This window comes from Euprymna scolopes, chromosome 3 (assembly GCF_053919585.1).
Source record: "Euprymna scolopes isolate OS-2025 chromosome 3, ASM5391958v1, whole genome shotgun sequence".
Taxonomy (NCBI): domain Eukaryota; kingdom Metazoa; phylum Mollusca; class Cephalopoda; order Sepiida; family Sepiolidae; genus Euprymna; species Euprymna scolopes.
In genome coordinates, this window is record NC_136484.1 from 33,106,349 (window position 1) to 33,120,874 (window position 14,526).

The window sequence follows — 14,526 nt, forward strand, 5'->3', positions numbered from 1 at the left end:
ATCATTTTTTCTAGGGCAACAATTTTATTGTTCTACTCTGTATTAAAAAATTGAAAATTTGGAAGCCGTTTACATCCAATAATTTTATAAATAGATATTAAAACAACATTAAGCAAATTTTATAGCAATTTAGTCGAGTTAATAATTCAATAACTAAACAACGCTATAATAATTACATTTAAGTTATAATAATATTATACTAATACTGTCAACAACAAATGAAAGAAGAAATGGTTATTAAAAAAAAAAGGAAACAAAAATGACAGTGAAAAAATTCCTTGGCAACACCATGCAATTACAACTGATGTAATATTACAATGAGAAGATAAAGAAAAGTCACTCGATAAAACATATAAGTTGGCCAAAAAGGTATCATAAATCAGAGAATTGTTTTCATACTCTTTCGTCTTGTTCTGTGGTGGTGACAATTCCTTCTCGGAAAAACAGGCCGTAGTCTTCATAGAATTTCATGTAATTTTCAACATCTTTCTTGGATTTTTCAATAAAGAACTTGAGGATCCTTCCTGTTATTACTTGTCGCAATTTTCTGGAATCACAAAAACAAAACAGAAATATCTTGAGATAAAGGACGAGATCTTTATATTCTAGTTTTATCTGATGCTTAATTTATTTCAAAATATTCTGATATAATGTTGACATGTGTTTTTATGATAATTAGGAAAAAAATATCTACTTCATAGTTAAATATTTAGAGATTTATAAAGAACCAGAATCAGTAATTGTATCGGAATCAAGAATTTAGTAAGGAATCGGTAAAAATATTGGAATCGTCCCATCACTAATATATCACTTGTGTTCTTTGATATAACAGAGACATATAAAAAGTCATGTTTTCCTTTGGTCTAAGAGGAACAGATTAATTTTAAGACAAAATTTACCTTCTATTGGACAGTTTAAAATCTTCCTTCAAACTCAGTTTGGAATTTCAAATGGTCACAACGGAATAAAAACACCCTGCCATTTTATTTTTTTAACATTTTTTTTTTTAACATTTTTTTTTTTTAACATTTTTTTTTTTGCATATAATGAATTACAATAGTAGGCTTTTCTTTACTATAATGTGATTGCTTGAAATTCAAAATTATTTTGAAGCTTTTAAATTACTGATCATGTTATTGTCTATTCAAAGTGAATCTCTGATTCAGGCTACAGAAGACATGAACACACGGAGAACAAAATGCACAGTACAAAATATTTCTTTGCACAGAGGCTACTCATATCTGTTTGGTTTTTAAGCCAAAAATCTAGAGAAAATGTGGATTAACGAACAAAAGATGGATATTGTTTTAAAAGAAAAAAATTGATAAAAATTGTTAAGTCAGGGTCCAAATTTCCAAGCAAGTATGTTATATAAAAGAAGCAATACCCGTTCTAAAAACAAAAAATACAAACTGAATATATTAATAATTAATCTAAATTACAATGACTAGATATATAAGTTTAAGTGTACTGAAGAAAATAGTCACTCGTAACTGATGCATCATGGGAAAATGTGTGGGCATGTGTGCTCAAGTTCCCATGATAGGGAAAGAAATTTAACAATGTTGAACTCGAGATAAAAGCTGACAACAAAAAGAAAAGCAATTTATGAATATTAAAAATGGTTTTGTTTGCTTTACTGCATATCAACATTTTATGGTTGAGGAGTTGAAATAATCAGATTTGCTTTTAAAAATCTAGACTAGCAACTACAAATACTGAGGATTAACACCTGAATATATATATATATATATACACACACACCAGGTTATAGGTATTCAAGAGTGATAACTAGGTCTTTGACAAGAGAATATTCTTTTCATTATTTCGACTCTCAAGTATATATCAGTTAATATCTTATATATTTTTAGATAGAGTGACGTGGTTCTCGATTGATTAACTGTGTCTAACTGTGTTGGATATATGCTAGAGAGTCAAAACAATGATAACTAATGAATTTAATGAGGTTATTAAGAGTGCTCAATAAAAGAAGAGCAAGATATATTTTTATTAATATAAACAAATTTACATGGTCGCAACAGTGAAACATTTGAACTAAATAGAACTTTTTCTTTTCCTTCATTTGAGGACTGATTTCTTCTGTGGAAAGCAACCATTTTTTAAGTCGCCTGACGAGGACTTGTGGTTTTAACTGACCGTCTGTCTGAAACATTAGCATGTCCAGTGCCGCGACCTTGTAAATTTGTTTATATTAAAAATATATATATATATATATATATATATATATATTCAGGTGTCAATCCCCAGTATTTGTAGTTGCTAGTCTAGATTTTTAAAGCAAATCTGATTATTTCAACTAACTCCTCAACCATAAAATGTTGATATGCAGTGAAGCAAACAAAACCATATTTTTAAAATATAATTATCCACTGACACGTGTTTCGTCGTCTACGACTACTCAGAGTGGCTGAATCTAGCAAGATTTTAAATCGGGACCCCATGGTAAGAAGCCTAAACCCTTAACCCTCGTCCACCTCTCTGACTGTTCGGATATATCACGATTTTACGTATTAGTATTTCCTTGCTATTCACAGGAGTCACGCCCCCTGCCCCACTCCAGCAAATAGTGAAAAACTGCAAATATTGGATGCAATTTTAAAATGTGTGTATGAGATTATATATGGTGCTAAATACTTCCCAAACACTTTCTAAAGATTTTCTTATTCATTAATACAGTAATAATGTAGTAATATTGTCTGCAATTATGAATTTCACTAATGTAGTAATGATAATGTAAAAGATTATGGGAAGATGAAGAGGATTTTTTTTTTTTCTTCAGGTATCATGATTTTTAATTGCTAGCTACCACAAGAGAAAACATACAATTACACTTTAATGGATAAAAACAATAAAAAAATTGATTTATTTAAACAGTGAGTGTCTCACCATTTTTTTTAACATAACAAAAAAAAAACAAAAAAAAGAAAACGAGTGGTCAAAAGTATTTTGGACACCCCAAACTATTACAAGTGACATCTCTTCTGGTTAGTTTCCAAATTTCATGACAAAATTCTTAATACAAACACTATACGAGCATTTACAAATCGAGGGGGGGAGGGGAGGGGGGTCATTACAAAACCTTACTGAAAACACCGTTTTATGATGTTTACATTTTTATCACTTTATTTGCTAAAAACTCTTAAAATATATAATGCACATTATTGTTTATTAATCCATTTGAAAGTATATTCACCCCACCCCCCAAAAATGGTGGTATTTTGAGAATTTAAAGTGCTTTGGTTTATAAAAGATGACAATTTTAGCAGAACCACTTGGAAATCTGTGATTATCCAAATGAGAACAGTAGTCTGAAGAATCCAAATAATATGAATCATCAATTCTCATCTAAAAATTCAGAAAAATATTCAACTAAAAATAATTTTTTTTTCAGTGAAACCTGGATTTTTTTTTTTTTTTTACAAGATCAGAGATTTAATAAGTTCTATGATAAAAAAGTAAACAATTTAAGGCTCTTCTGAACTTTAAGGTCCCAAAGTAACCATATAAGTAATATTACTTTCATTTTATTTATATATATATATATATACACACACACTAGCAGTTTTGCCCAGCTTTGCTCGGGCCGTATTCATAACTTTATGTGCATATATGTATATATGAAAAGTGTGAATATGTACGGTAATGCCTTTCTATATAATAGGCTTCCTTAACTATCATAGAGAAATGTTGGTAGAGACCGCTGACGTCAAATTTTTAAAAACTTTGACCTCAATTTTGACCCCTTAACATTTATTGTTTTGGGCTCAAATTAAATTAAAATGTTTGACCCATGTCCAAATAACCTACACCTAAAATTTCAAGTGTTTAGACACAAAATTGGTGGAGGAGTTTGGTAGAATCTGCAAAGGTCAACTCTGTAAACTTTCACCTCTTGCCAGCCAAATTTTCGCCCAAAAACTGATGAAAAAGCTTGCTGCATGTCTGAATACCCTTTATATAAAATTTCAAATGTTTAGACCCGAAATTGTCTGAATAGTTTGCTAGACACCACAAAGGTCAAATCTTTTGAACTTTGACCCCTTGGGAGCCAAATTTTCAGAAAAAAAAAAAGAAAAGAAAAAAGAAAACGATTAAAAAGATTGCCCTATGTCTGAATACCCTTTATGTAAAATTTCAAATGTTTAGATCCAAAATTGTTTGAGTAATTTGGTTGAGACTGCAGAGGTCAATTTTTCAAAAGCGTTGACCCCAATTATGACCTCTTAACATTTGTTTTGGCCTCAAATCCAATTATAAAGTTAGATCCATGTCCAAGTAACCTATATCTAAAATTTCAAGTGTTTAGACCTAAAATTGGCAGAGGAGTTTGGTAGAGTTCTTAAAGGTCAAATCGTTGAATTTCCAGCTGAAAACCGATTAAAAAGATTTTCCCAAATCTCAATACCCTTTATGTCAAACCTTGAGTCTGTAGACTGAAAATTGACAGAGTTATATATATATATATACGTATATGTATGTGTGTACATACACACTGGGTCTCTCAAAATAATTTGACACATTTGTTGGTTGAAAAAAAAAATTAAATGAAGAAAATATTTGTCTGTTTTTTTAAATGTACGTAGAATGTCATTTTATTTCACACAGTCTGAAATATTAAATCAGCCAAATGTTTTCCATCATTGCTAACACATGATTGTAGACGTTCAAAATAGTTTTCAATAACTCAATGAATCATTTTGGATGGAATAACGGAAATTTCAGAACAAATAGCTCGTTTTAATTCTTCAAGAGATTGAGAGCGGTGGCTGGATACTTTTGACTTCAAATCAAAAAGAAAAAAAAAAAAAAAATCACAGGAGTTTAGATCAGGTGATCTTGCAGGCCAACCAATATCACCATGCAAAAGAAATCAAATGATTTGGGAACATTTTCCTTAAAAAAAAAAAAAAAAAAAAATGCATAAATACAGATATAAATAAATTTGGATCTCATTAAAATAAAATGGCATTCTATGTACATTTAATTGTTATTAAAGGATACTCTAACTTAACATCTAAATCTGACCCCCAAGATCGCCATGGACATGGAATATGTGCCTACATTAAAGATGGCTTTCCATGTGGTAGAGATATCTCTAGAGAAGACCTTAATTTACCTTATATGAGCTTCCGGGTTGCACTTGCTTACACCACTGCATTTATATTTGCTCTCTATCGCCCCCACAACAGCGGAGTTACTATCTTTAAGAGCATATCTGAAAAAACTGACCACATCCTGTCTGCTCACCCTTCAGCTAACATCCACATTTGTGGTGACTTCAATGTCCACAATGTGGAATGGCTGACCCACTCTAACAAGACAGATGATGAGGGGAGGTTCTCTCACGATTTTGCCAGATTGTTCACGAACCCACCCGAGTGCCCGATACTTCCAGTCAATACGCTAGCCTTCTAGACCTTTTTCTCACAACTTCCCCTGAGCTCTGTTCAAGTTCCGTTCTGTCTCCTCTGGGATCTTCCGACCACTCGGTTGTATCAGTTAAGATAAAAATGAAATGTAATAAGTCTTCAGATGTACCTCTTCACCGTACTGTATATCGATACTCTACGGCTGACTGGGATATCTTCCGTACACTTATATCTGATCTACCCCTGCATTCCATGTTTAAAAAGGATGTGTCCTCCATAGTATCAGACCTGACCGAATGGCTAATTGTAGGCATAGACCGATTCATACCATCCAAATAATTCCAACAAAAACCTAACAGCCAGCCGTGGTTCTCCCCAGAATGTGCTGCTGCCATCGAGCACAGAAATCACTTTTTCCATAGCTACCAACGTAATAGTTACACTGAGACTAAAGCTGCCTTCAGGACTGCCAGCAACCACTGTAAAAGAGTAATAAAAATGCAAGAGAGCTATATGCTCAGTCCGTTAAATCCAAAGTAGCTGAGCAGCAGCTTGGTTCCCACCAGTTTTGGCAAATAGCAAACAGGATCCTGAACAGAAGCGTGCGTTCTATCCCAACCATCATCAATGGACCTGAGGTCATCTCGTCAGCATCAGATAAGGCCAAACTATTTGCCAAGAACTTTGCAGCTAATTCTACCCTATGCGACGAAGGCCATCAACTGCCCATATTTCCTCCTATAACAGACAAAACGCTCTGCAATATACAAATATCTGTGCGTGAGGTTGCCAAGCTAATCAAGAACCTTGATTCCAGTAAAACAACTGGCCCTGACGGCATTCCAATCATTGTGCTGAAAAAGCTTCAACCAGAACATGTCCCCATACTTACAAAACTCTTTAAGCGTTGCCTTAAAGAGAAGTGCTTCCCAACACCCTGGAAAACCTCATCAGTATGCCCTGTATTTAAGAATTCAAGTGATAAGTCATCTCCCTCTCAGTACAGACCAATAAGTCTCCTGTATGTCATGAGTAAGCTGCTGCAATCCATATTAAATAGAGAAGTAGTCAACGACCTCAGCAGAAATAACCTTCTTAGTGACATGCAATATGGTTTCCGTTCTGCCAGATCTACAGCAGATGTGCTAACGGTTATATCTCATAGGATTAGCGAATCTCTTGACAAAGGCTTCCTCTCTAGGGCAATTACGCTTGATATATCAAAGGCCTTCGATAAGGTATGGCATAAGGGCCTACTTCACAAGATTTCCAGCTATGGTATAACTGGAAATGTTTTCTCGATCATTAAATAATTTCTCTCTGATAGGCTCATAAAAGTAGTGGTTGATGAGCAGAAATCAGAGGCCCTCAGTATTAATGCTGGAGTCCCTCAGAGGTCCATCCTAGGCCCAACTCTCTTCCTGATCTACATCAATGATCTCCCAAAACACATAATTAAATCATTCGTTGACATCTATGCTGATGACACGACCATCTATGGCAACACATCAAAGGCCGTAAATGACAAAGTTCTCTCTGATTCTCTCTTCTCTGACCTTGAGCGTGTGATACAGTGGGGGAAGAGGTAGCTGGTTACTTTTAACGCATCTAAAACCAAGCTCCTATCTTTACATCATCAACGCTCTGATCCCCATCTGGCATCAATTGAAATGGGTGGCTCTCGTCTAGGGGAAGCTCCATGTTCCAGAAGATATCTCACCCCTGATGCAATTCTCTATCTATCCAAGCACGTCCAAGGATGGAGTACTACTGACACATTTGGGCACTTTGTGCCCTTTTTTTCTTCCCTGTAACCTCTCTCCCACAGGAGAGATGTTGCGAGCATGTCTTTGTTTTATCGTTACTACCATGGCAGGTGCTCGTCTGAGCTCCAATCTCTGCCCTCCCCCCTCGCCAATCTTTCACAATAAAACACCTGTCTAGCTGAAACCACTGTCAAAAATTTTCCCCACTTCTTATCTGTGCCAAAATCAAAACGTAGATTCCATGAACAAAGCTTTCTTAGAAGTGCACGCCTGTGGAACTGTTCCGGTTGCCTGTTTCCCACCTGACTACAATCTGGATGTCTTCAAGTCCAATGTAAACAAATTCCTGATGAACCGGCCCTTAAGTAAGACATTTTATCAAATCTCCAATACTAATGTACTGTACACGCAATAACCCTTATCCCCGAGTGGCTTCCAGGCCTTGATAAGTGGGGACTACCTTGTAAAAAAAAAAAAAAAAAAAAAAAAAATTTTTTTTTTTTAAACTACAAATGTTTCAGATCATTTTTGGAACACCTTGTATGTATATTTTCTCAAATTGTCAACGTGAGATTTTTTGTCAATCTAGAATTAGGGTTAATGAAAAGTATTTTTTTAAAATAAAATTAAAAAAAAACAAACATACCCCACCCCCACCACAGATACAAGTTCCTGTTTACTTGCCTCCCTAGGATGGCAGAGTTAGAGAAGTTCGTTTTTAATGTGTGAAAATCCAGCTCCTCAATAATCAGGGGTCCATCCTGGGCCCAACTCTCTTCCTGATCTACATTAATGATCTTCCAAATCACATCCTTACATCATTCATAGACATTTATGCTAATGACACTACCATCTATGGTAGCACATCTAAGAAAGTAAACGACCAAGTTCTCTCTTCTCTGATCTTGAGCATGTGGTACAATGGGGAAAGAGGTGGCTGGTTACTTTTAATGCATCTAAAACCAAGATTTTATCTTTACATCATCAATGATCTGATCCCCATCTGGTATCAATTGAAATGACTGGCTCTCGTCTTGAGGAGGCCTCATGTTTTGACAAGTTTCTGGGTTTGACCTTTACTCCTGATCTGAAATGGAACACGTACATCAAATCCATTTCCAAGGCAGCTGGAAAAATGGTGAGATCCTTCTATCGCTCCAGTAGATATCTATATTAGAGCCAGGTATGTCCAAGGATCGAGTACTGTTGCCACATCTGGGCAGGAGCTGCTAGAAAGGACTTATCCTGCCTTGATAGAGTTCAAAATAGACTTCGTAGCCTAGTAGAGGATGTCCTTTTCTCTTCCCTGCAACCTCTTTCTCAAAGAAGAAATGTTGCAAGTTTGTTTCTGCTTTATCGTTATTTTCATGGCAAATGCTCGACTAAGCTTCAATATATGGTATCCCCTCGCCAAACTTTCGCAAGAAACACTCGTCTAGCTGAAACCACTATCAATAATTTCCCCTCACTCTTTATCTGTTCCTAAACTTAAACGTAGATTCCATGAACAAAGCTTCTTTCTGAGAACTGAACGCCTGTGGAATTGTCTTCCGTTTTTCTGCTTTCTAGCTGACTACAACATGGTTGTCTTCAAGTCCAACGTAAACAAGTTCTTGATGAGCCGTTCCACTTAAACAAATTTACCAAATTTCCATTAGTAACGATTACTATATTGTCCAGTTTTACTACTGTACACACTTTAATCCTTATCCTCGAGTGGCCTCTGGACATTGATAAGCGGTGATGCCTATGTAAAAAAAAAAACCCTCTGGTTTAGAATAAAAATAAATATTGCCTCAGTCTAGGAGGATTCCTATTCATTAACCAAGAACAGAGAGATGAAGGAAGGGTAGTATTAGAACAGAAACTACACTTTGCTCACCGTTAAAAGTTGATTACTGAATGAAGTTATAATTAATCAAAAAGTTCTGGTTACTTTTTGACCTGAAAATACAAATGAACCCAATTTAAAATTTGCTTTCATCAAATTTTAACCTGAACTATTTTTTTGATATGCTTAATCAAATTAATTAATTTCTTGATATCCTAAATCAAAAAATTCGTTTCTAAATAGATTCACTTTTCAGTGCGACATTAAAAATTACTATTTAATAAACAGATGCATATTACTGACGTATGCATGTGACTTTTTCAAAGAAATCTATACCATGAAAATATAAATTTCATCTGTGGTGCAGGGGAGATAACTTAGGTCAATATTAAAATTTATTTATGCCTACTCACCAAAAAGGATGAATTTTAGTCCAGAAAAGTGCTGTTAGAGGTTTATTTAAGCATCTAATATATAACATTATCTTGTCAAATTTTCAGCGTTTGTCATCGATAACATTTTATCTCATAAACCACTATCTGATTCGGACAAGCCAATTTTTATTTTGAACCATTTTGTAAAAGTTTCATGAGCAATGCTAGATAGATACAGTTGGTAGTATTAACAATGTTATCGGATCCGACACCCCAAGGGTACTTTATATCAAATTTATTGCAATTCTACAAACTTTTTTTAAAACCTATAAGTGTTTGTTTTCTTTTATTATTATTATTATTGTTATTATTATTAGTGTATTTTAACACTTATGATATATCTGGCACGCTGAAAGTTTTTCATGCTAAATTTGGTGTAATCTTGACAAGTAGAAGTTAAAACTTGTAAGTGTTGTTTGTTAGTATTAACAGCAGCAGTAGTAGCAATAAATTTTATAAGATTTGAACTTGATATCACCATTTTTGTAATCTAGAACAGTATCAGTTAGACTAATGGTGAAGCCCTACAAAATTTAGTACAATTTTGTCAAATGAATTAAAAGCCTCTAGACAACTAACAGACAGGAACAAAAAAATGCTGTGTGTGTGTGTGTGTGTGTGTGTGTGTGTGTGCGCGCGCGCGTGTGTGTGTGCATCATTTCTCATAATCTGATCCAAAGCAAATATCCACTGTGATACTGTGGATCATCAAGTGTGGACAAACTCAACCTATATAAAAAGTTCATATTTAAAATATTCTAAAGTAAAAAGCATCAGTCCACATTTTACACACATGACTCTCAACACAATAAAATCCGAGAATAATTAAATACTTGTTAAATATTGGAGTGAACAATTTAGCTTATGAGCTAGTACATATTAACAATTAAGCAGCAAATGCTGTAAACATATCAATCAATTAAGAAGTCTACATTGAACCATGATTGTGAGAAAAGGAAGTCAATAATATGTGGATGCATGTGACATTCATCCTACAGACCGTAGAATTTACTTTACAATTTAATTTTTTTTTTTAAATATAAGTTTATTACAGCTTGGGGACTACATAAATAATTTTTTGCAGTTTATGTGAAAGTAATATACATGAACTATTCAAATGGAGTTAGTTTAGCGCAAATATGTAATAAAATTTAAATTAGGAATAAAATTATGACTTCTACATTACTTCAAAAATTATGTTTCATTTGAGGAACAATAGTAGATAAAAGGTGAAGTAATCCAAAATTCAAGTTCAAGTTCTCATTTCCAATCTTCTCATAGTATTGTTCATAATCCAACTAATAACTTCATTAACCCTTATATACAAGTGCCTTCTAGCCTTGATCAGGGGTGACTCATTAGTTAGGGTTAGGGATAACTCATTAGAGTTAGGTGTGAAAGTTAACCTTTCTTCTGCTTATCATAGAATTTACTTTGTGATTTAAGATTTTTGTTAAATGTAAGTCTATAATAACTTGGGGACTACATAGATAATTTTTGCAGTTTATGTAAAAACGATATACATGAACTATTGAAATGAAGATAGTTTAGTGCAAATATGTAATAAAAATTTAATTTTAAATAAAATTGTCATTAATACACTACTTAAAAAATTATGTTCCATTCAAGGAACAATGATCGGATAACAGTTAAATGAGTGACAGAAAGTTGTTAGTGAAGCCTCTCTTCCAGATTCGGGTAAGGGATCAAGCTAAGAACATTTATTAAATCTGATCTAATGAAAACTAATACAATAAACAATGCACTATATAATTTTCTTTTCTGACACAAAACCATCATAATGATATGATAAGTAACAATGGCGTTTAATTGTTACTTAATTATTAGAGGTGGCTTGAATAAATCCTCCTTTCGCCAAGTTATTTGTGCAATTAATTGTATAATTATTGTTAGAAAGTCTTGAAGACACACATTCCGAATTTGAAAACTTCAATAAATTGGTTGAATGTTTAAAGAACTAAATACTTATGCAATTAAGCTGTTTAAATCAATATCAAATCAGAATTATTTTAACTGCAGCATTTCTAAACAAATTGATTATGCACCAAACTAATATATTTTGATAAAGAGCAGAAAAGTCATAAACTTGATAAAAACTTACCTAATAAGTGCACTGTCCTGTAAAAGTTCTCGACTCAGATTTAAAGGTATGTCTTCACTGTCTACCACACCTGTTACAAAAAAAACAAAAATAAAAAAAATACATTTTATATACTTGTAAAAATACTTTCTGTTATAAAAACCTGAATAACAATTTTACTGAAAATTAATGCATCTTACATCTTTTTTTTTGCAGAGTAAAATCTTTTTACAGTTCTGAAATTTGGAGATGATTGTATTAAAACCTTTTTATTTTAAATATATCTACATAAACATGAAAATAAAAACAATAACAAATATTAACAAATTTTTATAGAAATAAATTTTTTATTACTTTTTTCGTTGTTCACACCTAAAATAGGAGGGTCATTATTACTTTTAATAGGAGAGTTACAGATTGTAGTTAACCTCTCCATGGTAAATAACCATCCACGTATGGCAAAGCATCACATACCTCACCCTATTAATGTTTATCGGCAAAGCCAGAACAATGTGAAATTAAGAATAAAAAGAAACTTCCGGTAACATGGTTATAGACATTTTTATTTTGGTAATAATGCATGGATTTAAAAAAAAAATATTTGCCATTCTTTACAATAAAGCTTTCATAAAAAGAATCCTGAATTAAAAATTAAAAAAAAAAAATTTTTTTTTTATATATACATTAGTAAGAAAACTCTTAAAATATATTTTTTAATAATAACTTGAGTTTATGTGTTTATTATTATTTTTTTACTTATTACAACATGATATTACGCATTATATATTATTATTTATTTATTTATTTTATAAAAACGAAAAAAACTTGGATTTACAAAACCATATCGCCTTCGGTGTCTGTGGCGTAGTGGATAGAAGTGTTGAATTTCTACAGTTCCAGGTAAGCATTGTCTAAAGATAGCGGTTTCAATCTTACTCAAAGCAGGCCAGCGGATTAGTTGGTTAAAATGTGGAGAGACAACAACAACAACAATGGAAGGCAGTAATTACTGGGGATGCAGTTACAAGGCTCAGGATTCCTATCCTGTTGCAGTTAATCACCTGAAGAAGGCCAGAGGATGAGTTGGCCGAAACGTGGTAAAACAACAACACATTTGGGGATGAGGATAACTGTCCCCCCCAAAAAAAATGAATAAATGACATTATGCCTGTCACCATGTTTATCTATTAAGCTAGCAAATATTTGTTTTTTAGGGACCATGTATTTGAGCATATCTTTCCTGAACACAAGACTGCCAATTTGTGTGATGTTTTATTCTAGGTTACACACTATGGGTTTGTTCCTGCATCGGTATCAGACGCTGTGTGTGCCCAAGAGATTGAAACGTAAATTCTGGTTGATGTTGTATCTTTTCTTACTTCACAACAACAGTGGGCATTCTCTCTACGTTAAGTAGAAAATCAGTTAAGGGGAGGTCTAGAAGTGTAAGCCATTTTGAGTTTCAGAACAGTTTCAGATGGTTCGCTGTAACACACAAGTCCTGGGAGGTGACTTGTTTGTAGTAGACTGTTCCACAGAATAAAATATTCTTACCGTGTCGAAACCCGGGAAAAGAACATGTGAAATTGCTCCAGAAAAGGTTTAATATTTATGAAGCAATTCTGGTTTCTGATTGGTTGGTAGCAGAACGTGAATTAATTTGATTCGTCAGTTCTTAGCAGCACCGTTTATAAATAGAATCGTCCGACTGTGTGGGATCATACCCCATTATAAGTCCAAAATATTGCAACATCCTCCCTATTTTTTATAATGGGGAAGTCTCTTGTGTTTGTTCTGCTCAAAAATAAATATATATTTTTATATTCACTTAGACATAACAAAAATTAGAAATCATTTGGATCTTAGAATTTTAGCATTTAAAAAGACGCCATTTTTAATTGTGTTTAAATGTCAAAAAGGAAAATTACAAAGAGTTTTTTTTTTTTTTTTTTTTTTAAGCAAAAGTATTAGTTATGCATTAGTAGGTTAAAGTGTTAATACAAATAAAATGGATACAGTTTAACGTCTTGTCCAGTACTATTTTTTTTTTTTTTTGATATATAGAAATCTACATACTCTGAGCATTACCCCTAGGGTTTTCCGCTGATATTCATGCAAAAAAGTAAGAGCCTTCTCATAAGTGGAACTTCGCTGGTCTGTATTTTTAATATATAGAAATCTATATACATACATGAATGAAAGAAAAAAAAAAATTATTCAGTCGAATTCCCCAACAAGTTTTAAGAAAAAACGTTGTAGCTTGTTGCCGGTTTCATAAATATATCAGCGATATTTTGTTCTGATGATATGTAATTCAAAATAATGGATTCTTTTTTTATCTCGTTTTTTATGAAATGGTATTTTATATCTATATGCTTGGATCTTTGGTTGATTATCATGTTCTGTGCTAAGACTATACTGGCTTGATTATCACAATTACTACGGGGCTTGTAATCAATTCTGGCTCTAAAATAGTCTTCAGGATATTTTGAAGGTAGAGTGCTTCCTGGGTTGTGTGTGTGATCGCGATAAATTCTGCTTCACACGTAGAGAGAGATACAATCTGTTGCTTTTTAGATTTCCATGAAATAATAGGCCCATTTTCTGAGAGTCTGAAACAATATCCAGATACACTCTTGCGATCTTCGTTGTTTGCCCAGTCTGAATCCGAAAAACCTAATTTTAGGGGATTTCTTGATTTTCTAAATACTAACTTCTGTTCTTTAGTTCTTTTAAATAACGTAGGACTTGTTTAGCTCTGTTTAAATCCTTCATTGTTGGTCGTGATAATTTTTGTGACAGTTTTGTTACTGTATAGCATATGTCGGGCCTAGTTGCAGTCATTAAATATATAAGACTACCTATAATTTCGCGATATTGTGTGTCATTTATTATTTCAGATTCTGTGTGTATATTTTTATTAATATCATTTTCGACCGGTGTAGAGCATTTCTTGCACTCTCCCATTCCAAATTTTAATAGTATTTTGTCGATGTATCTCGAT

General features: G+C 33.2%; 1 protein-coding gene across 1 annotated transcript in view; it reads right to left on the bottom strand.

Moving 5' to 3' along the window:
• Positions 1 to 14,526, bottom strand: part of LOC145254560 (heat shock protein 75 kDa, mitochondrial-like) — a 421,952-nt gene that overhangs the window by 145,666 nt on the left and 261,760 nt on the right. The window contains exons 11-12 of the mRNA XM_080113123.1: positions 11,544 to 11,613; positions 400 to 547 (exon numbers count right to left, since the gene is read on the bottom strand). Of these exons, the coding sequence (XP_079969249.1) occupies positions 400 to 547; positions 11,544 to 11,613 (218 nt within the window). The remainder of the gene's footprint in view (positions 1 to 399; positions 548 to 11,543; positions 11,614 to 14,526) is intronic.